General features: G+C 39.8%; 1 protein-coding gene across 8 annotated transcripts in view; it reads right to left on the bottom strand.

The window, feature by feature from the left end:
• The window catches only part of SDCCAG8 (SHH signaling and ciliogenesis regulator SDCCAG8), a 104,803-nt gene that overhangs the window by 5,569 nt on the left and 75,659 nt on the right, over positions 1-23,575 (bottom strand). For 4 of the 8 annotated variants that reach the window (XM_040057616.2, XM_040057612.2, XM_040057614.2 and 1 more), the window contains exons 17-18: positions 16,501-16,590; positions 457-583 (exon numbers count right to left, since the gene is read on the bottom strand). In XM_040057616.2, coding sequence (XP_039913550.1) covers positions 457-583; positions 16,501-16,590 — 217 coding nt within the window. Of the gene's footprint in view, positions 1-456; positions 584-2,333; positions 2,446-12,800; positions 12,839-16,500; positions 16,591-16,824; positions 16,930-23,575 lie in introns of those variants that run through there. The other 4 variants (XM_040057618.2, XM_040057617.2, XM_040057619.2 and 1 more) reach the window with 4 other exon arrangements.

The raw sequence follows: 23,575 nt of genomic DNA, 5'->3' as shown, positions 1-23,575 counted from the left end.
AAGATAAATTACTTTTAAAAATAAAGAGAAAAAAAAATCACAAAGTGATAGAAGGACTTTAGTCCGACAAATGGCAGCAAAACCTCTAAGCAATTATCAACATCAAGTTATTGTTTAATGATGTTAAAGAACAGGTTTCCCTTTTCTCTGAAAAAGCAACACAAAAATCTTCAGATAAGAAAGTGAGGAACTGTCACTGAGAATAACTTCTGCTTTTTTACTGTCACTTCAAAACACTTTTTTCATTTAATTTAGATTTAAGTGAAGAGTCAGGTTCAGCTACCTGTCTCTTTCCAACTGCATGAATTTTATTTTATTTTTTATAAGGTAATGCTGTATTTAAAAAAAAACAACAGCAACAAAATCCAGCAGTTGAAATCAGAGTGCTGGCAGATTTTTTCTCTGCTAAAGCTGCAGAATATTCCCCATAGACATTCTTTTCTTTTGGCACAGTACCTGTGTGCGCAGAAACTGCACCTCTTCTGTAAGCAGGTGCTTCTCTTTGAAGAGCTGATTCTGTTTGTTGAGCAACTCCACTAACTGCTGGGCAGTGGCCTGGCAGTGCTTGTCAAGCTGCTGTAACCTGGAAAAGAAATAGATAAAAGGGTTGCAGAGTATCTGAAGTTGGAGTTCACGGAAGAAGCTCTGATGTTTGCACTGGTGCTGGCAGCGCCCAGAGCCCAGAGTTCAGGCTGGTGGTTGGGCTGAGACTAAAGTATTACTCCTAGGATGGGCATTAAATGTATTTTCACACTTTAAATTAGCACTTTTAAAGGTTTGCACTTTTCATTTAGATGCCTTATGAGGACATGACAGCAAATCTGCTTTGCTGTGACATCAGTAAAGACTGCAGGACTGCATCCCAACACCTGTAGTTAGCTAAGCAAGCTGCACACTCTTCAGTAACTGTCTGCTTGAAACACACACGGTAGCCCAGATTATAAAATCAAGTACCCAAATTCCCTGACAAACTGGACCTGAAGTGACAAAAAACTTCTGTTTTCTGTCCACTGCTCTTTGCAAGCTGGTCAGTGTCCAAAACTCATTACAGAACATATCACTTATTTCAAGTAAGCTTAGTGTTAATTAAGCATGTCAGCATAGATCCTCTAACAGTGTAACAGGGATTCCTGGGGAAAGATGTAGAGAGCCCGTAATTCCAAAGGTCCTCCTCATCAAGGGCTGCAAAACAGAGGGAAAAAGCTGGCAGGTATCAGAAGAAACATGCAGAGGCCTCCTGCTTATACTGGAGAACAAGTGTCTGAGTTGGGACAACAGTGCTGTAAAACAGGTCAACAGCATATTTATTTCTTTAATCATGAAAGCAGGTATCAGTTGTTATTTCTCTAGTGACTGTTTATTACTCCTGGCATGCAGTCAGAAGAAATTTCCAACTCATGTGAATTTTACCTCAGAACAATATTTTTTACTAGATAATCACAAGTAGCCCATGCAAATTTCAAAAATATTACTGGACACAAGCCCTAGTGTGCTCCATTGTGAAGCTCTATGTCCTTTCAAATAAACTGCTGTAAATGGAAATGTCTTTAATTATAGAAATACTCAATTACACTTTTCTGCTTGTAACTTCACTGACCCGTGCTAGATTTAGACTAAAATGTCTCCTTGAGCAGAGGGAGAAAGACGACACAGGCACTGAGCTGGGTTTGACCAGCAGGCCACAGCTTTATCATCTGTATCTCCCGTGCTTGACTACAGGTTTAATAACATTCCAATCCAATTCTGGGCCACAGTGGATGAAAAGGGTGCCGTTCTAGTCGGTGCAGATCTGGATCTGTGAATTCCCAAATTCTGTCTGCCAGTCTGCTCTCCCAGAACTGCTGCCAAGCTGGCCCTTGGTCCATGCACTAGGACTCCCAGCCTGCTCTGGTGTGTTTAGCTCCTGAGGACAGGCTCTGGGCCCTCTCACAGTATCTGCTATTACGTGTGACATGTGCAGCACAGCCACACATTCCCATATGCATTGTATCTGGCCTGCCTGCTGATCTCGTAAATGATTCAAGACGAGAAATGAACAGCTCCACCCACATTCACTGTACTTCCCATATGTTACAACTGCACATCGATGCCTGCCATCATTTTTACAACTGGGTGACAGAACCTTCTGCACGTTTTGCTAATACGAGTGAGGGAGGCTGCACGGTCGCCACGTTCACTTTGGCAACACCACCTACCAGGCAAATGTACTGTGTCCTGAGCATGTCAGTGACCACTGAGATGTCCTCAGCCTCCTGTCTGAACGAGATAATTTTCCCACCAAAGTGGCAAGAGCTGTCCAGGTGGGATGGCATGCAGCTGCTCCCCCTTGGCCTGGCCGTGTTGCAGGACGGGGACTGACTCCATGCTCTGTCACGTTACTTCAAGGTCAAGGTGAAAATGTAGTCAAACACGTTACGTTTGGACTTCCCACAGGACCACCTGGCGCTAAGGAGAAAGCTCCCAGTCAGTAATAACAAATAATTTCCCATTAACCACTTAAAACCAAAATCCCTATTTCTACCTGGAGGCAAGAAAAGAGACAGTTTCATGAGATGAGTGGTTCCACAGAAGGAGAACACAACCAAGGCATCACAAGCTGCAGTGAAACCTTCAAGGCAAACATTTTGCTCTGATTTTCAGTGCTTGGAACTCATGGGCAGCTTTATGTTAGAATGGCTCCAACCTACTTTGCTTTTTTGTGCAGTTACAACATACAGAAGCCTTCACACAGCAGCGAAATTTGGATCTGAGACTAGGCTACACCCCAGGCTGTCCAGAAATGAAGTGAAGAGGGATAAATATGGTTTTGTTACATTTTGACAGCTATGACTAGACAATCATTGCAAGACCCAGCAGAAATGAGGTGAAACATCAGACACAAAGCAGAGCTTTGGCACCAATGTGAATTCCACCTGCAGAATAAACTTCCATTGCACCCAACACCACAAAGCTGTACAAGCACCCACCATGTTACACTTCCCTTTATGCATGGCCTACAGATGAAAATAAAAGCTGCTTTCTTTTCTACAACAACACATTGCTAAACCAGGGGTACCCACAGGACTGCCTGCAAGCTCCCTGCCCTGGGGGATTCAGGCCCATTAATCCACAGGCAATCTGCAATGAAGGTAAAAGCCGATACAACCTGTCAGCCCTTTTCTGGGTTTTAATCTTGATTTGAAGGAAATTCATATGCAAGGATCTGTGGGCAGTACCCATTCACCCTGCAGTGGGTACCAGTCAGTCCTTGACATAGTAGAGGCATTAAAAGGTTATTCACTCTTTCAGCATAGTCAGGTTACTGATGTAAAACGTTTTCACTTTACTCCACGGAGCTGGATTTGCTGAAATGGCGTGATTGGATTGCAGCAACCTGCAGCAGCTAAATCACCAAATCCAATAATCATGCTGCATTTACTGGCACACATCTTAATTAGGTTTTAATACAAGTAATCTGATAACTACTTCTGGCCAGCCAGAGCGGAGCTGTCAGCGCTGAAAGGGCTGTTGTTGAGCGGCTCGGCCGGCGCGCTGCCGCGGCTGCCTCCCCGCTGCCCCCGCTGCAGCCCCCATCTGCCAGCTGCCATGGGAACACAGGCCAGCCCATCACCCCAGCACTGGGTGCCGCGACCCTCAGGCAAGCCACGGCGAGGGCTGGGCCACCGGCCACCCAGGGGGGCCACCAGCACTAGGGCCACATCTCTGTGGGTGAGGGAGTGCTGGACCTGGCTCCTGCTGCCCCCCAAAATGACCAAAACCCGACACCATGAGCGTAGGTCACCGCGCAGCAAACTGCCTTTAAAACGCATTTGTCCTGTCAGCAAGAGTGTCAAGCTATGGGTTCTAAGGTTGCTCCTGCACTGCCTGTTTGCCTGTGGGGGATACAACGATCAGAGGTGGTTCCTGGCTCTGAGCACAAAAACCAAAGACCCCGTTGGAGACCTCTGCCATGCTGCAGGTGCGCAGCTGAAGGGTGATCGCACCTAGTTCCTGACACAGACAGGTCAGGCACTATCCAAGGTCATCTCCTGCTGAATACAAATCAGTGATCAGGCTTTCTTTGCCCATATGATGATCTTGGTGCCAGCCTTGCTGCCCTCAAAGAGTTAAGGTGTATGGCTGGGGCTCATGGTGAGCTTCTCTCTGCAGCCACAACTGCCCCAGCTGCTGTCACTCCCCGCTCCTCTCCTGGGCATGGTAGGACAGGTCTCCTTTGCATTCTTTCCACTTCAACTCTGCTATGTTTTTGTCTTCCCTTTTCACAGCAGAAGTGATGTTGTTGTTCTCATTAAGGCAGAAAAATTTTTGTTTGCTACCTCTTTGTATCTTGAATCAGCGCTATGAACAACTAGGACACTGAAACCAGCAATAAAATTAGTACTTGTGAGAAATTTGCATCTTCACTGTGGTTTACAGCACTGATAAATTCACACAGTAAATTTTGAGGTAAAAAAAAATAGAGTCTATGAATTTAGAAAGGCAGAAAAATAGTATATTAAACCTCAAAGTTTCACTAGTGTCCTAAATTACTGTTTACTTAAGATCTTGACCCATAGATCAGTGCCCTGAAACAACCTAAAGTGATGAGCATCTCAGAGAAGCTCCCACATGCTTCCGAAATGTAAACAGGAATATCCATACATACAACTTATTCTTTAACTGAACTGCATTCGCCCATCTCGCTTCAAAAGCAAAACACTGAGATGCACCTTTTTCATGTTTATGAAATAAAAAGAAAACATAAGAGGAAATACACAGAGACCAAAAAGCCACCCTGTAAGAGTGAGTAGGAATTAACGGTAGTGAACAAGCTTCCTCATTTCTGTCACACTGAAAGCCCTGACTTCTAACAGTTCAGGGCATATGAAAAAAAGTTTCCATGGAATTTCCCACCCTCTGGAATCCTTATCAGACTTCTGTTGCCACAAAAAGGCCAAGACTGTCATTTGCTCAGGCAGAGCAGATCTATACCACTTCTAGCTTAATAAGGTAAGCACTTGCCCACGCTACAGGCAGAACAGACTCATCCAACTGATGTTAACAGATGGTAACTAGAAGTTAATATCCCTTGCACAGTTTGGAATCAGACACCTAAGAAGCAAATGTCCACATATCACCATGAACCCCTTGACCCAGGTGGCTTTGTATCACTCAATCTTCTTTTTTTTTTTTTTTTTTTTTTTTTTTTAATTTATATCTATTGGATAACATCTAAATTCCCTTTTACTAAAGACAGTCTCAATTTTTCCACATATTTTTTAAGTGTCTATAGTATATCATCTCCAATAAGATAACAATGTTTGGCATGCCACAAGAACACTTGCAAATAGGGTTTAATTAAAAGTTTACATAGGAGCTTCCCCTTTGTTTCAGATGTCATCACTGACTATTCGAGTATGTCTTCACTTCCACAGCTGGCCCACCAGGTTAAACAAATAGATCATGTAGGAAACCTGAGCCTGGATCTATTCCTGGGCTTCTAATAGCTCATGTCTAACATACTGAAGAGAACATTATCAGCCTGCTCTTCAGTAGGGGGGTGTAGCAGCTGGGCTTGGCTGCTGTGACGGCCACTTTTAGCCCCACTGGGTTTTGACAGGAAGGAAACAATGAAAGAGAGTGTACAGCAGGCTGGAAAAGATATGGGTGAAAGCTTCACTAATGTCTATTTGTGTCCGAATCCCCTGGCTGAAGATGAGGCTTTTCCTCCTTTAAAGGAATACAAAATAGTGAGACCTTTGACAGGAATATGAACTCTGGATCAGGTTAGGGAAGAAATAGTTCTGCTTACTATTTTATGCTTTTAGTTGACAAGTATGAAGTAAAACAATTCTCCAGATCATTCAGGCTAGTAATTTAGAATGCTGTAAAATACCTTAGGAAAAAAACAAAACCAGGGAGGCAGGGCTTGAAGCAGACAATGTTACAGAAATATATTGAATTGTATGGTCAGACTCTACTTTTTTGTTTTGTTTTTTAAAGATGTTCACCTCTCTGATTTTGTTATGTGCCAGACAGAACAGGTTTTGCACAATTTCTCAATCATGATGGTAGGAGATACATATCCCACTAAGGTTTCAAAAGTGGTCTCATGTTTATAAGATATATATGTTTGCATTACTGAAATAATTTTCCTGTGCTCGTGTCACTAGTTACAACATTTTTTGTGGCTGGTTTACTTTTTATAAACCTGTGCCCAATTTCCCCTACTGCTTACTCCAGTTCCTCTTATTTCGTTGATTACCAGACAAACCTGAACCTGTACAAACCGGTAGCTGCTGTCCACATAAAGCAATCCTTGTATTCAAGCTGGAGACACTGAGAATTTTTAATGCAATCTGCCCAATCTGAACTCTTTCCTTCACAAATACTTCGCCTTTAAAAAGAAATTCCCAGCATGAACCTCATCAGAAGCGACATGTAACAGACAGTACATGTGGTGTCTGGGCAGGCAGCAGAGAATTGAAAAAGAAGTCTTCACTTTTTCTATCCCATGGCATGTGCAGAATGTACATGTGGCCCAAGCTGACATCAGGCATTTGAAGCGAAAAACCTGCTAAAAGCATCAGCTTTTGTTAATTTACTTTGTCAGATATTGTCTTAATTAAAAAAAAAAAAAAAACAAACAACAAACTCCTGCTAGAAAGGGCAGTGCAGCTGAGCTACAACTGCTTCAGTTGTTCTGACAGTCTCAACTGCAGGCGAACAGAACAGCTTTGGGTTCAGCCCCGCTGTCCTCACTGAGCCCAGATCCTGGCTGCAACCAGCAAGGGCTGCAGGCACTGAGGTACTGAGCATAAAGCTTCTGTTTATCTCTCTAGCTATCAGTACCTGTGTTTGAAAGGTCAAACGTTTCTCACTAGTGACCTTGCAGATGAGAGGCCAGTACTGCTGGGAACAGTCCTCCTCATATGGTTATCTGCAAGGGAATCTTTCCAACATTAAGGATTACGTATCACAGTCCTCCAAAACTGTTCTGCACCACAACCCCAAGGCTGCTATAGTGCATAGTCTGACCACTATGAAAATAAACTAAAAATATCAAGCACAAAGTGTTAAATATCTCTGGAGGTGTCACTTGTTAGTTTTGTTGCATAATCCCCATTACCCTTATTTTCCCCTCTAGAGGTGCCCCTCCTTCCAGCTCATTTCAAACAAATGATTTTGCCTTTAAGCTCTGTCAGGCAACACACATTCGCTTACTTTTCCGGGTTCACAGAAGGTTAATGTAGTTTGCAGAAATCATAGTCAAACTAATGATAGTTGTAGGATTTTTACAGTTTAGTTTTATGCTTGTGACACAGGAAAGGAGAAATATGACTTATATTGGTGACAGACAATTTTTTCTGTACAGCATATTCACACAGATGTCTTACATACAGGGGCCCGTTGCTCTCCATCCACACAGAGCAGATTGCTTCTATTTGAGAGCTTAGCCCAAGCTCAGCCTACTCCTCTTTATTACAGCTCTAGCTCATTCTTCCTAGGAAACAAAAAGGAAAAGAGGGGCACATACAGAGTAAGGATCTAAGGAATGGCTGGGAAGAAGGTCAAGGTGGGCAGAGGAGCCTAGGATGTGCGTGAGAGGTAAGAAAGATCTGTGCTCAAGGTATGCGTGGATACACCCAAGGGACCTGAGGAGGGTTCGGGCGCTGTTCGCGCTGGCTGGCCAAGCAAGCACGCTCCCCCCTCACAGGGGGCTGCTGCTGGCACGCAACACAGCACTTTGGAGCAGGGCTGGAGCACTTGGGGCCAGCCCCAATCTCCCCAGATTCCCCAGTACACACATTAACCAGTTCTGCTGACACCGAAGGGAGTCACAGCATGGGGGGTGTAAGACAAGACTAAAGGTAGGGAAAACGGTAATGTAATTTTGCATTGAAAATGGCTGAGAGGAAAGCCGTTCTGTCCTGTGAAACCACAAGTTTTTTTTAGGAAAAAGAGAAGAGCTGGAGAATCTGAGCAGTATCATCAGCCCACCTTCATGAAGCTCAGCTCTTGTGAAGAGAGAGTCCACTTGGTGTTTTGTTTTGGACTGTATTCTAAACTGTGGAACTGCACGTGAAGTTAGTGAAACCTGCAATTGCTTAGCAGCACTGAAGTGAAGCATTTCACAGAAAACACATCTTAAAAATGAATGAGTACATTATAGACAGTATTACATCCTCTGAAAGACGGTGGCTATTTTGTAATTTATATGTGCATTAGTCCAACTGGGCTTTAATTTACTGCAAGGTGAACTTACTAATTTCTATGAAATAAAGGAATTTCATTGTTGTTTTAGAGGCAAATATCATTACAGTTATCTTCAGGAAAACCATTAACCCCTCCACAATAAAGAATATGACTGCAACCAGGCAGTTTGGAGATGAGTATCAGCACACCCAGATCACAGCCAATGCAAAGGGTCAATTATGCCTTTCTGGTGACAGCAGCTTAGCCTATGGAAGAGAATAGCAGGTCAGAGTCCCTGCAATAGCAGCACAGGGCTGTCAGCAACACCACACAAAAAGAGCACAGAAGTAAGTGTCTCCAGGCCGGCTCTCCCATGTCACAGCTCAGCACATGAGTCAGCGGTCACTGGACCCTGCACAGACACCCCAGCTTGGTAACACCACCAGCACCTTCCAGCAGAAGGATTCCTTCTGTCCACAACTGTGCCTATGCATTCACAGACTCTTCTGTTGCCACCACATTTTAATTATAGTGAAAAATTCTAGCAAAACTATCAGCTTTTTCTTTGCTACAAGTTGAAATAACTGTTAATAGCTTTCTTGACACATGTTCAGCCTAACTCTACGAGAAGAATACTTTTCCCCCTGGATTACATCAAAAGGTCTTGTTTAGTTTTGTTAGGTAAATTATGCCCTTCTCATACTACCTCCCCACATTCTCATCTTGCAGTGGTAAGCAGTGGTAACTTTTCTGAAGCAAACATTTAAATAAGCAAGCCTAGAAGTCTTGACATGCTTTTGGAAACTGAATGTTCTCACTTACATAAATGAAAATTAACTGTCTTAAATGACTAGTAGTAAATTAAGAAAACAAAGCTGTGTCTCTGTTCAAAAAATAAACCATGGGGTTTATTCTTTTAAGCAGGGATAGAGAAGGCAAACACACACGTGAAAGGACAACAAGAGATCCACCTGCTATCAGTCAATTACTGTCTCTGTAGACGTGGCAACCTCTGATACTCTTGCTGCAGCACAAATACATCATTGCTGAAAATTTCTTGTAAGGGAAGCGCAGAGAAAATGCACATTTCTCTGCTGGTGAACTCACACATGAACACGGGGCAGATAGCAGCCGGGGCTTCTGAAAGGCAGCGAAAGCTCAGCAGGTCCCCCAAGAGAGCCCAAGGTCCCCGCGGGGGCTCACTGGTCCGACTGCTCCTCCACAGCAGCCACCACAAGAGCCTTCCAGGGTGATGCTGGTGGTCTTGGCACCTCTCCTGGTGGACAACTGTCCACCTCACACCTGGCTCAGCCTTGGCTGAGGCGAGGTAATGAACAGGCCGACAAAATGAACCCAATCCTCCCTCCCGAGGGAGGCTACTTTTGATCAGTGTTGAGCAACATATGCAGGCTTGAGCAGGGGGGCACGCAGGCAGCCCAGGAAAAAGCATGCTCTGCTGTAACTAAACTGCAGATTAAGCTGAGTACTGCTGTTTCCTAAGCTCCAGATAAGGAGCCTTCTGGAGAGCATGAAAAAAAAAATTAAAGAGAAAAAACAGTGGTAATTGTAATTTTACTTATAAATTACTGTGAATCTAGGCTATATTAGAGAAGCGTTTGTCCCAGTTTAAGATACCATATTTTTCACCAAAGATTCTCAGTAGGGAAGATGCTTCTGTAGTTAATGGTTTGTTTCTAATGTCTCTGAAACCATTATGTTACCTGCCCAGCAAGTATTTACCTACAAATGAAGGTCTGGGTGTCTCTCATGTTATATCCTTACATAAAAATCATGATATTGGGATCATAATGTACTTAAAGTCTCTTCAAATAAAATAATCTTAATCACTGAACTTCTGTACTGCAGCATCAGGGCTTAATTTCCTTTGAAACAAATGTTATCAAGGAGAAAACCCTGCATTTACAGGTCTGCTAAGAGGCCTGATTTCATTGAAGCTTACAGAGGAATTTAGAGTGCTATTGTGTGACAGTAGAGAAATGACTAAAATCTATTTCTGTTACAGATCTGGATACAATAGCTTTCGTCCTGATCCAGAATAACTCCTATGAGCTGTAATGTGAACTACAGCCTCCTGTAAAGCACACAAAACCCCGTGAAATGTCCAATCCTATGTTGCTAAAAGCTGAAGGAGTTCTGCCTTTAATAGAAGCAGGCCCCTTGTTTGCATAAAGAGCACCTTGTCAAACAGAATACAAATGCCAAGCTGGTACCTTATAGCCACAAGCACAATAGCGCCAGTCTTTTTAACTAAGCAAATCCTAGAGAGAGCAGTTTTCCCCCAAAATCTGGGCATCAGCTACAAATCCAGTGAACTGATGTCTCAAAGTGTTCATGAAAGATGCGGGAAATTTGCAGAGGGGCACGAGCTTTTCATTTCAAAGAGAAGAGAACTGTATGTTTTCATTACAAAAAAAAACGAGAGCGTGAAAAAATCCTAAGCAAACAATAGTTCTCTTTCAAGTATAAAGTTCAGAATTACATCTCCCGAGTTTCCTGGACGTTAAAAGAAGAGCACATAATAACGATCTAAAAATCCTTCACAAAAAACCAACAAGCAAGGATGAAGCAGTACTCGCCTGGGGGCCAATTGCCTCTCCAGCAGCGGTAAGGCTGTTACTAGGCTTGCAGTACCATTTGTTCCATTACACAATCTCCTGAAGCCTTTTACAGAGAGCTAAAACAACTGCCTGTACCAACACGACACATGGCTTTCCATCCCGACTCTTTGCTAATCCAGACGCTCCAACCATCTTTCTTTAAGATGCCATATGGTTGGCAGAAGCCTGTAGATCTAGCAGCACATCTGCTTGTATGTTACTTCTCCCCTCCAACTCCCCCCTCCACACCACAAAAGAGAGAGCAAATAATTATTTTACATGTAACCAATTAAACTGCATTTAAAGAGGACGGGGATTATTTAGCTCTAGATATTTTAAAAATATAGATTGTTGCAGAAGATCATTTGTCTCTCAGTGATTTGGGAAATACAGAGAAACCAAACAAAGAAATGAAAGGCACATGGGCAAAATGATGGCTGCACTTGAATTATTTAAATGACTGCCATTCAGACCTTATGCCCGAAGATTTATTTCCCACATTAGTGTGCCACTGAAGAAGGGACTGAATTTGCTCTCTTGCTTTTGTCAGAGGTGAATCAGACAAGCAGACTAGGAAACTATAATACACCAAACCATGCTTTGTTAAGCAAGCAGAGTGAGTCTGTATGCTAATGACTCTGCAGGAATACACTGAAACACTGATTTTTTTTGGTGTGATGAGTGAAGATTACTGACACCATAAAAATCCTGGTTGCACTGGCATGCAGGTTATCTCTTTAGAATCCAGACACCAAGGAAGACAGGCTGCAAAAATAATTTTGTTTGTGATGAGTTATCATTTGCCCATTTATGACATAATGGACTATAATGGAAAAGAAAATATACACTTTGGAGCCTGAAATTAAAAAAAAAAAAAAAAGGAACGTAGAAATTATAAATAAATGTTCCTATAAAACTCCCACTGACCACTCTGTGATGAATAACCATCTTAGTTAACGAAGGACAGGCAGATAGAAATATATAAGGACAGACTGTACAATTTTGCAGTTCTGTCTGCTGACAATTTGCAGCACCTTTTGTTCAGAAACGCTATTTCCTCAAACTTTTCCCACATCACTAAAATAAGAGATCAAAGAGATAAAAGATACCATTTCTACCTCAAATGCTGCTCACATGGATTGCTCACGCAATTATCTGTGAAGCACTGTGGAGCACAGGAACACGCAGCACACGTGTCTGTTCTAGCAATTTTCCAGAAGAACAGAAACTAAACATGTATTTGCTCCAAACAGTCCCCCTGCACCAAGTCTCCATCGCAATGTGCACAGAACGTTCCTCTGCCTTCACAGAAACAGTTTTCCCGACAATATGGGAATGCTTGTGTTCAACTACACAGTGAACAAATTGTTTTTCCCCTCAGCTATTTAGGAGTTAGAGTTCCTACACAAATGATGGGGAGACTGTGTCCTATCCTCACAGGAAGAGCCGACCAATGTTGAAGGTTTGGTTGAAACCAGCATTTTTGAGGACAATACTAGGTTTCCAAGCTGTTTGTTTAAGGCTAGTGCTTTCCCCCAAAAGTCTCAAGGCTATTAAAAATTTCATCAACATTGCTTTGAATAGTTTTATACAAAACCAAAATTAAAAAGACGCTTTCTCCTCCAATAATTACATCTTTTACTCTCTTCTTCTTAAGAAAAAGATGACAGAAGTTCAAAACACACTTTTATTTCAAAATTTAAAGTGGATTCAATGACATAGCAATTTAGCTCAGTCTAAATTTGATAGGGCTTGATTTTCAAGCTATAATAAAGAACTATATAAAGGGTATTTACAGTAATAAGATATATTTATAACTACAGATTAAGATTTCAGTTAGTTCTACGCATAATATTCAAAACTTACAAACTATGTAATTATGCCAAAATATATATATAATAAAATATAAAAACCACCCCTCCCCAGCCGCTTGAGTTACTCTCTTCAGACCTTCTATGTTTCACCAATATTTCTGATCATTAACCAATTTTCATTTCAGTTATTAATGCCCAGGCTTGGCCCACTTGCTCCAATCCTAGAGGACTCTGGGAGATGAGAGAGAAAATGATTTCCAATTATCTGATTGCACATATTCACTTCCTTTGTTCTCCTAGATGAGGAGTGTCTGTGTGTCTTTGCATTTTCCTGAAAGATTCTTAGTGACTCAGTAGCACTTAGGGTTGAAGGATGCCTATTTTATCCACTGTGTTGCTTTGGCTAGCAAAGCAATAATCAACCCAGCAGGGGGTCTCCTGAACTGATCAGGTCAAAACCAATTGTGTGTGACCACATTTGGTATGTCTGTGCACATCAGCTGTGACTGAAGTTCCAGAGGCAGGTGTGCTTGGAGAGCCGTCACAAAGACTCCCTCACCTCATCCCAATCCCTCACCAGCAACATCCAGTGCCGCCCTCCTTTCAATAAGAGTCCACACAAACAGCAGAAATAGAATTTCAGAAATAGAAGGCCTGGCCAACAGAAGTCCTTCACACATGTGAAACATGTATTTGATTAGGCACTCCAGAATTTCAATTTACTTTTTAGGCAAAAAGTATGGGTTTAGATTTAGATATGACAGAAAATTAACTTTGTAAATGTGCTATGAGTTCTTGTCCAAGAACAGGTGAATAAAGGAACCATGCGTGCAGTCTTCACCAAAACCTGCCACAAACTGACTTCTGTAGAAATAATGAAAATGCTGCACACTTTCTTATTCCTTGGAGGCTAAAAAATAAAAGTAAAAAATAGTTTATTCTCTTGACAAGCAAGAGAAAATTATGAAGGTGTAGTGTATGTCAGAAACTTCTCCCTTGACTGCAGAGTGTTACTGAACTGCTGCTTACCCGTGGCCACCATTAATGATTTCTAGCAGAAAGTGCTAACAGGTTCACTGGATTGCAGTCTGGAACACTTAAGAAACAGGCTGGGTCTGATGAAGACTCCGCTACCATACCTTGATCAGATACGGGTTTGTTTGGGAGGGCCTTTTGGAATGTATGGCGTAGAGTGAAGTTTTATAAAGTTTATAAAGAAATGACAGTTCTTATTATATGGAATAATAATGATTATAAAAATAGGTTTAAAGCTTCCTGTATTCATGTTCTAGGTATACCTGAAATGTTTGATATAATATACATGTTTGATAATAAAGAACATTTACCAAGTTTTACTGGACACCTCATATGTAAAAGCAACAGAATTTTTACAGTGATTTGTAGAATTGACAGAATGCTTTTCCTCTTTTGAGACAAAACGAAACAGGGAACTGAATGCAAAACCCCTTCAATTTCAAAAGGGTAAGTAAGGATATTAGCAAGGGAATTGATTTCTTGATGAAATAACCACATGAACACCCTTAGACATCCATTATCAAAACAGAAAACATAGAATCACTACACTGAAAAATTCATCACTTCATACTGCCGTTTTTAATTTTGTGGCTCCTGTTTTAGTATCATTTCTAGTTCTTGATGGTGACTTCATGTACTTAATTTTAAGACTAAAATAAGAAAATGTACCTTAAAGGGAAAATAAGTAATCAATCAGGCATCTGAAAGACTTCAATTAACATTTTGACAAGTTTCATGGTATGCAAACTACTCTAATGCAATCAGGTTTAATTAATTTAACCCTTTGATTATGGGAAAGCAAATAAATTACAAAAATGTCCAAGATGCTCTGCAGTACCTAAGTTCCAAATTTCTAAAAGTGTCAACTCTGGAACCATATTTTTGACTCTTAAACTTTGCCTTCCTTGTCTGACACACACAGATCCCGGAAGCATTCAGCCTCCACACTGCAGTTTGTAACACACCAAGTGCACATGAACAATACATGCCCTGCTGAATTATTTCTTATTCAATAATGACATGTATTTTACCATATACAACCATTGTGACCTACTACTGCAAGTTGCACTTGCATTTATTTCTACAGCTTTGTAGCGTTCAGATTTCAGAATTTTACTTGCAATCTGATGTCTCTGCCACCACAGCATTGTTATAATCGAAATTAATACACCAAGATAGTCTTCTAAAATTAAATTCTGATCTGAAAGGTACATTTGATCATTTTGGGGATCTCTCTTCAGATGCTGTCAGGGAGACAAGTGAGCGGATGTAGAGAGAATCTGGATATATGGTTCACATATGGGCCTAACAAGAGCAATCTCTTCATATAAAGACACTATTTCTCATGCTAAGTCTACCTTGTTTTCTAAGCTGAAAGGAATGTTGGAATCTGGGACAGTTTCCCGCATCAGAGTCTGTTATTTAACTGTCTGATGTCGGAATTACTGTGTTTTCATAGAACCTCTGTAGTTTGGGGTTGTTGTTTCGCTGTATTTTGGAGGGTGGGTTGTTTAAGACTACCAATGCTACACCCTCTTAGGAAATCTTACTCTTCTTGGTTAGTTTTCCACTCAAGCACCCTGAAATTCAGCTACCCCGAAGGATACAGCATTTTTAATTTTGGGGGTTTTTTTCAGTGTTGCATTAGAACTATGAGATTACCCCTGATTCAAGAACCCTGGTATTTGGTATTGCCAAGTACTGAATGTTTTTAAGCTCAAATCCTTCATCTAAGTCTAGACCCAAAAATACAGGTCCCAAGCACAATGCTACACTAGTTGTCATCTAGGGCTTCCTTTTGTTCAGCACAGAATCCAATATGACAGCAGAAGACAAAAGCACAGAGTAGGAAGAAGAAGAAAGCAAATCTTGGTTGCTAAGTTAGCCTGTCACATAGCAAACGTTTGTGTGAAGCCATACACCATATGACCCAAAGGCTCAGAAAGCTACAGCTAGGCTAGGTTTAGCAAAAAAAGAACAGTACAAAGGAAAATGTAGAAGGTAGGATGTGGACCATCGCTCATTGTGGTGAAATCTTTTACTTTACTTTGATCAGCATACAGCGGTACCTGAGGTACAAAACTTCGCTCAAACAGGTTTGGAAGAAAAACCGCAAGATTCATTAATGCCTATAACTCATAACAAACAATCATTTCACAGTTTTATCTTAGAAGATGTTAGAAAAGATCAGTACAGTACTAAATCCACACAGCACAGAGATGTCCTGATCCCAGCAGTGTCAGGATCTGTAGCAACAGCATGGGTAAAACTGAAACACAACACTTGGAGAAAAACATCCACAGTTCCCAACAAAGTGCTGAGAAGTCTCTGTTAGCTGCCACAGCTCTAAGCATTCATAGGATCGGGAAATGACCAGAACTCATGCTTAATGGATTTAAATAACTGAGTAAGATCAAACACAGCAGCAACTCCAAGCTGTGCCAACCCAAACAACTTTGAGAAAAAAATCACTGTAACACAGAATAGAACATGTGAATGTGCGAGGTACTGTCCAAGCTTACCTCAATTTAAGAGAAGTCCTCAGACAAGGAAGTTAAAGGTAAAAGTTGCCTCTTAAGGCTGTGAAATTATTTTGCAGTTAAGTCATTACAGCAACGAAGGGGCTTGAAGGTTTGCGGGCACCTCTAAGTCATGGGGTTCACAGACCATTATTTATTTAGTTCCCCCAAGCCCAAAAGAAATGAAAAATTCTTTTTAATTCAGGGTCCTAATTAGGATGATAATTGGAAGAGATCTCAAACCATCACACTTGTCAATAAGAACCTATGTGTTTGCACCCAGATTCACCTGTAGCACTATTATCAGGAGAAAACTAAGTAAACAATAAAGTACTCTACCTCGCGTAGATGGGGTCTGAACTTGATTCCAAGTTTTGAAGGAGTCCAAACCTTTCGAGGAACCTCAGCCAGCAGTTCAGGCAAAGATTTCTTCAAAGGAAAAAAGAGGCTTGATTTTTCCCCCCTTTTCTTTGTGATCCTCTTTTTAAATAAAAGCAACATCTCCAATTTGTGAGTGCAGTTTTTTGAGAAAGTAAATAGCAAGCAAAGCTTTCAGTTTATGAATCTACTAATTCATCCATGAAATATCCAGGTTGCCTTTATCATAATTTCCAAAACACCGTATTATATAAGGTAACAATGGAATACTAGGCTGGTCTGTTTCCCATATTTTTAGTTGGCTCAGCTGGAAAGTGAATACAGGCTATTGCCCCAGGATGAGTGAATAATTTAACTCAAATGCAATTTTGCACAAAATGACTTTCACAACTGGATTATAAAAAAAAAAAAGGAAAAAAAAAAAAGGAAAGAAAAAAAAAAAAAGGAAAATGCATGGCTAGTCAGACTATTTGTTAAACATCAGAAATTGAGTTCCACCCCCCCCCAAACTAAACTAGTATAATTCACAAAATTTAGTGATAACAGTGTTGCTGTTAAATCAAGAAGGTATAAATCAAATCTTGACATCAAAACACCAAGCTTTTCTGTGCTAGAGAGGAAATTGCCCCTACAGAAAGTGTCAAGTCCAAAACTTAGGCATTCCATCTCAGACAGTACTGCACTGGCCTGGTTGAAATCTCTGCTCAGGAGTAAAATTTATTTTCAAATAGATGCAAGACTAAATCCCCAAATTGTCGACCGATAATTTAGAAGAGGTCTGTTGCATGTGGAAATGGTTTTGATCTTCAGATCATAAACTCCTGGAGGCACAGATCTTCTTTAATTACATGACTACAAAGCACCATGTGTTTCCATTATGCTATTTAAATAATAGATTTAATTTGAATTTACATTTGTTGATGTAAACATTACTGACTGCAACATTACCCTGCAATCTGATGCAGAAAGTCACCGAAGTATTAGGAAAAAATTCCTTCCCAGAAAGATTACAAAGGAAAGAATCCCCAACTGTGCTATTTGAAAATATGAATAGAAATTAGTTAAATAGAACAGAATAAATTTTAGTGGAACAGAAATTTTAGGGTGATATTTTCACACAAACAACACTAGCATCTCAAGTAATTCTAATTTTTAATTCTGCTCTGCAGTTATGTGTTGTGTTTATGGGACCAAATGAATTCAGATGTTTCCAGCAACCAAAGTTCCACTGATTATTAAAAGGAAAAAAAGTAGCATGGGAAGGATAACTCATTTATCTCGCAACACTGCTTTAACCTGAAGGGCAACTGGGGGACTCTGCTAATGAATTTAACTATCAGGATGCTAATCAGTTCTGTTTTTTACCAAAATTAATTTAACCTCTGCTTTTGCATAAATAGTCCCTGCTGCTTAAAACTTGAGGGCTGCCTCTGTACATTGGGAGGGGGGCAGGGCTCAAATGGAACAGGGTCCAGAGAGAATTCAGAGAAGAACAGCTCAGGAGGAAGCATTTGAACACAGTAACATAGGGTAAGCTTTTCCCTTGCACTGGTAATAGAAAAAACCCTACCCCAAAACCCAGAGCTCACTACTGCTGTATGGAAAGGATTTTAGTTTCGCATTAATGACCTGCAAGCACTTCTAACAGATGCTGTAATTGTCTGTTTAAGAGAACCTAGGCTAATAGATGGAAAACATCTACATACCATAAAGATGAAACGTACTGGTCAGTTTATGCCATGATGCTACTAAAAAAATTACTTACTAATTGCTGAACTTGTAGATTATATCTAATCATAATATCAGCATTAACAATAATAACAACTAAGTCTAAAATTTGCCAAAACAGGGTCAATTGAAAGTGGGAGCAGAGAGTAAGATAGAGAAAAAGTAATATTCTGTTAAGATTGTACTGGCTATCAGTTCTGAACATATAACTCACAAATCCACTACGCAAACAAGTAAATCGTGTGAAAAATTTTGTACAAGCAGGGTTTTTGTTCACTGTGTTCATCCAAAAAATATATATATTTCAGAAGATCCAGAAATCTTCAGAAATTTTCCAGAAAATATTCCCTCCACATGTACTGTTGAAATATTTAAAATTACCTTAAGCATAAAAAAAAAAAAAAAAAAAAAAAAAAAAAAAAAAAAAAGGAAAAAGAGTACAAAACAGCACCGTAAGAGTATTTTTCGTATTTTTTCTTCAAAGTTTTTATTTTTTTCCATATTAGTTGATTTTTTTTGTCTGGTAGTATGTGAGACCTCTAACCCATTCTTTCTTTTCCTTTTGTCCTTACATTAACCTGAAGAAGGAATGAATGGAAATATAAGGCCTTCAGTCTGATCTAAAAACTCACAGATAGAAAAAAGAAAATCCTGGATGTAAGTAAAAAGATGATTGGCACACAAAACCTAAATAAGTATTTAAGTGCTAGGTTTGAAAAAAGACCCCTTATTAGATCCAGATCAGCATAAAGAGTCCCATCAGTGGGCCAACACTCAACACTGTAGATGAAGGATCAACAGGAATTCATATAATCTTGGGGTTTTGATCAAATCTTTAACAAATGCACGTACTTATGGCAAGGTACTCTGGATTGCAGAAATTTAATTTAACAAGTATGAGAAAAGCATAATATTGACAACTTTCTTAATACTTTCCACATTGCAAAGACAGTTACTATAACTCGTTTTGCTCTCAATGCTGTTCACTTTGAGAGGAATGACAAGATTTGTCTTTACAAACAAGCCCTGGGTCTGCTGGTAGATAAAACTAGCACTGAGAGATAAGAGAAACAATGGGAAGGATGCTATTGATTGATGAATGGAAAAGAAGATACTTGCCTTTACAAACAAGGTCTGTTTGTAAATGAAATTTAATATTGAAAGATATTATGGGATTTATTATGGGAAAAACCCATAAATCCCATAAAAATTAAAAATTAGGGGAGTTTTACATTAAAAGGGGAATCTTAGGCATTTCGGGAAGTCTGTACCTCTCAAGCACCTCAGTTAATGGGGAAAGAAAGAGGGAAATGCAGCTGGGAAATTAGGATAAAAAGGAGGCTGCATCCTCTGAAAAACTGAGAGACCCCAGAGGAAATGCCCCATGGCCTCTCCCTTTATTCAACTAAAGTAAAAGGACTCCTCTGTCTCCTTTTTGGACATGAGCCTCTGGTGTTCGTGGATTAATTTTCCTAACAACTTCTCCATTCCCAAATCTCAAATGTGCAACTCCCTAAGAGGGTCAAACTCTTTGTAACAACATGACTTGCTTCACCTACTTGCCATTTTGAAATTGTGTTCAGAAAAAAATGCAGTGAATCTATAAAGCTTGTTATGCATGAGGGTACAGGCCTCCCACTTCAACTTACAGCAGCTACCTAAATGATTTTAACAGGAACTGACCATTTCCAATATGTAACACGTAAACCTCTCCTTTTGGAGAGTAGGGGAAAAAATAGCTGAAGTTTCTGGAAAAACTGTGTTGGTAAACGTACATCAGATGTGTGTCACAAGAACTGGATGACCAAGCCATAGGCATTTTTAAAAAATATCAACTCAGACATTAATAGGACTTTAAGGAATTTTCACAATACATTTACCATAAAAGCAGTTATTTTAAGACCTAGTAGATGGACGTTTACTGAAATACTTAGGTGACCTTGGAGAAGTCAATCCGACTACTTTTTCAGTCAGAGGGTGAGGGGCCTTTAAATTTGATGGAGTCCTTGTAGCACTGAGCTTCCATTAAAAAGATAATGGAACCCTTCTTCATTTAAACTGATACATGAAGGTACCAGTTCTGCTGCAGTAGGTGTGTTATCAGCTCCTGGAATAGTTACAGGAGTAACTATCAACATCTAGTCTCACAGACCACAATGACATTATTATTTATGTTCATATTATAGAACAAAACTAAAAATAGTATTTTGAAATCTTTGAATATTTTAATTTAGTGTCTATAGAACTTCTGTTAATATGGAGGAGTAATGATGTCTTGGTCCTTGCCACAGACTATTTATTTTACACATATTTACATGAAAACTACTGTGTGAGCTTTTCATGTCACCGTACCTTTCTTAGTAACAATAAAAAAACTTTGTTTCTTTTGATACAGTTTAAAAACAGTTCTGTAAATACAGAAGCAGCTAGTGACTTAACATCCTTTTTTTCCCTTTCTCTACCTCAGAACAGAACACTAAAATCAGTATTTCAGTAGTACTGAATTCCACAAAGTGCTATTGCCCAAAGTAAATTTATACTCATAACATTTAGATCAAAATTTTATATAGAGATAATTTCATTGTCCACTACCATTAAGTTCATCATCTGCTTCTTTCTTTGTCAACAAAAGGATCTTATAGGTTAGGACAAACATGGCTTTGTTCACCTTTGCCTAAGGCAATACAGATTTGGAAGCCCAAGCCTTCAAGAACTAACTTCCAGAGAACATGAACTATCCCAAATACACATCAGGGCTAACCTAGAAACTGCTTTCATGATTCTCCTACAACAGACTTATAAGCATTTACCAGTCCTGATCTTTCTCTGAGATGGACCACATAGAAAACAGAGAAAGAAAAATATGTCTGAGAAGTAGTGGTCAAAGCTCTTCTCCTACTAGAGCTGCCACAGGACTTTTAACACTTCAGTAGAATACAGGATTTTTTTCAAAAGGGTTTTTCCTGAAAGACTTTCAATTATTGTAGGCCACACTGTACTCATTTTATCTGAGTCAAGCATTTACTGTCACTTGGAAGAGTCTTCTCTTCCAGGAAACCTGGAATTTCAAACGGAATCCTTGGATAACTGACCATCAATCTATTTTAGAATAACAAAATCAATGAAGATATCTATACTCAGCTTCAAGATATATTTCTCCACGCCAATCACAACTGCAAAGAGTAAGAGGTGTAATAACTGTTGCCTCATTCTGATCGTTATGGTGCCCTTTTATTTTCAGAGACAGAGCCACATATAGAAAAGACAGATTGAATTTCCAAGTCGTATTATCTCACATAATTATCTACTCCTTACAAAATGAGCAAAGAACTATGCCTTGGTTAGAGAGTTCAACAGGGCACTATCACAAATAATTGCCTGCTAAGATGATCCTTTCTGACGTGAAGTTTGGACTTCAAGTCCTAATTCAGTGGCTTCCACTTTTGTTATTCACAACCAATTCCTCTGTGCCCAGCAATGTCAAGAGGTCAACAATTAAATTAATTCAGAATACACCATGAACGTAAGAGTGACCCTGTATTATATTTTCATTTTTTTTCCCTTTGATCATCCCTTTATTTGACTGCATTTCAGTAAATTATCCATGTAGTTTTTATTTTGACAGCTCTCTTTACAGCAGTAAAACAAAATGTGTGCATTGCAAATGGCAAAGATTCAAATTTCAGCTATGTTTATCCAAAATAGCACTGAACTGCTTCTGTACTTATGCTATACTGCCTACAGCCTTACGGAAGGGGAGACAGATGGGATGAATTTAGCAGGGAAACAGCTGTGGCTTGAAGAAGAGACAAGCAAAAGTTTTGCTATCAGGCTTCATTATGTATCAAGGTACCAGTAAAATGTGTATCCGTAAGGCAGCCAAAAAAGTGTTTTTCATTTGACTAGTGATAATTACCTTTTCTCAACAGCTGACAATGTTCTAAGCACCATTAAATAGGTATAATAATTAAGCAATAAGATAAGACAGGCAGTGCCTTGCTGGGGATTATTGCTCGCCTCGGGTGTGTTGCGAGGCACAAGGCTGAAGGGTGAGTGACTTCAGCCACCCGAGAAATGTAATAATCCCACAGAAATGCACTGCCTGGAGTGTCTTCTTGCCATTAAAAATGGAAATTTAAAAAGGACAACATGCTAGACACATTTCCTGTGGATTTTATTGACATGGGTTAACATTACAGGAAGTCAATGCAGAAACTCCATTTCTGCCCAGCCTATGAAAGTCGTTTCCCAAGGACACATATGCCCCTGCTCAGCTTGTTTGTGCATTTTATTCATAAAACTTATTTGAGAAACACAACTATTTGCATCATCTAACACATGCGTGACAAGGCACAAAAGATTGTAACAACCTTCACAATGGCAAAAGTTAAAGTGCTTTTAAGTCGTGTGGTTCCAAACATTTCTTCTGTGCAATTGTCTATGTTTGATATCAATTTACAGACAGACTTTTCTGGTACTGAAATTGTATATGTGTGTGTGTGTATATATATATATACACACACACATATGTATTTTTAAATATATGCTTAAAAGGTCAGCTACCCAAATGATCAAAGCATTAAGGAAAAAAGCCAAACAAAACAATCCAAACCTCCCTGAAACCCTTTTTGACTACATGCAAGTCACATAGCTAAAACTAAGGCTTTATCCCTGGTAGTGTAGGAAGTGCTAGCGTAGCACTCAAAAAAATTACACTGCTTTACATAATCTGAGAAAAGTTTACTGTCATTTCAGCCACGCCACTGAGGCAACATTTTGAAACTGGAGACCTGAAACTATTTAGCAGCCTTGACTTGAATAAAATCAGAATTCTAAAGAACATTCAGGATCAGGCCCCAAGTAATGAGGTATGTTTGGGGCAAGGATCCTTTTCCATCTGTATAATTAAAGGCAGAATCTGGTCTCTGAGGTTAAAAAGAACTTCAAAAAAGTTAAAAATGTTCTTTCCCCTTTCTTCTCCTCCATACATGACTTTACAATTCACAAAGAACAAGTTAAACAAACACAGAATAATCTTATTATCCTTTTCCATTTCTTTCATATTTTCCATCATCACTACTTTGTTCCAGAACCAAACTGAGAAGCCCTGCTGAGAAGCACACAGAATACTGCCTGGAGTACCCTAGAAATACAGATGCTAAGTAGGTCTTATCATACTGTCCTTCCTTATAGACACTTCCATAATCTCTGTTTCACTAAAACTTTTGCTAGTAGCAGCTGAGGGATAACTCATTTAAGACCACCTTTCTAGAAACTAGCCCAGGGCCTGCTCCTACTTGACTACTAC

The sequence above is a fragment of the Hirundo rustica genome, chromosome 3 (genome assembly GCF_015227805.2).
Source record: "Hirundo rustica isolate bHirRus1 chromosome 3, bHirRus1.pri.v3, whole genome shotgun sequence".
NCBI lineage: Eukaryota > Metazoa > Chordata > Aves > Passeriformes > Hirundinidae > Hirundo > Hirundo rustica.
This window is presented reverse-complemented; position numbering and strand designations above follow the sequence as displayed.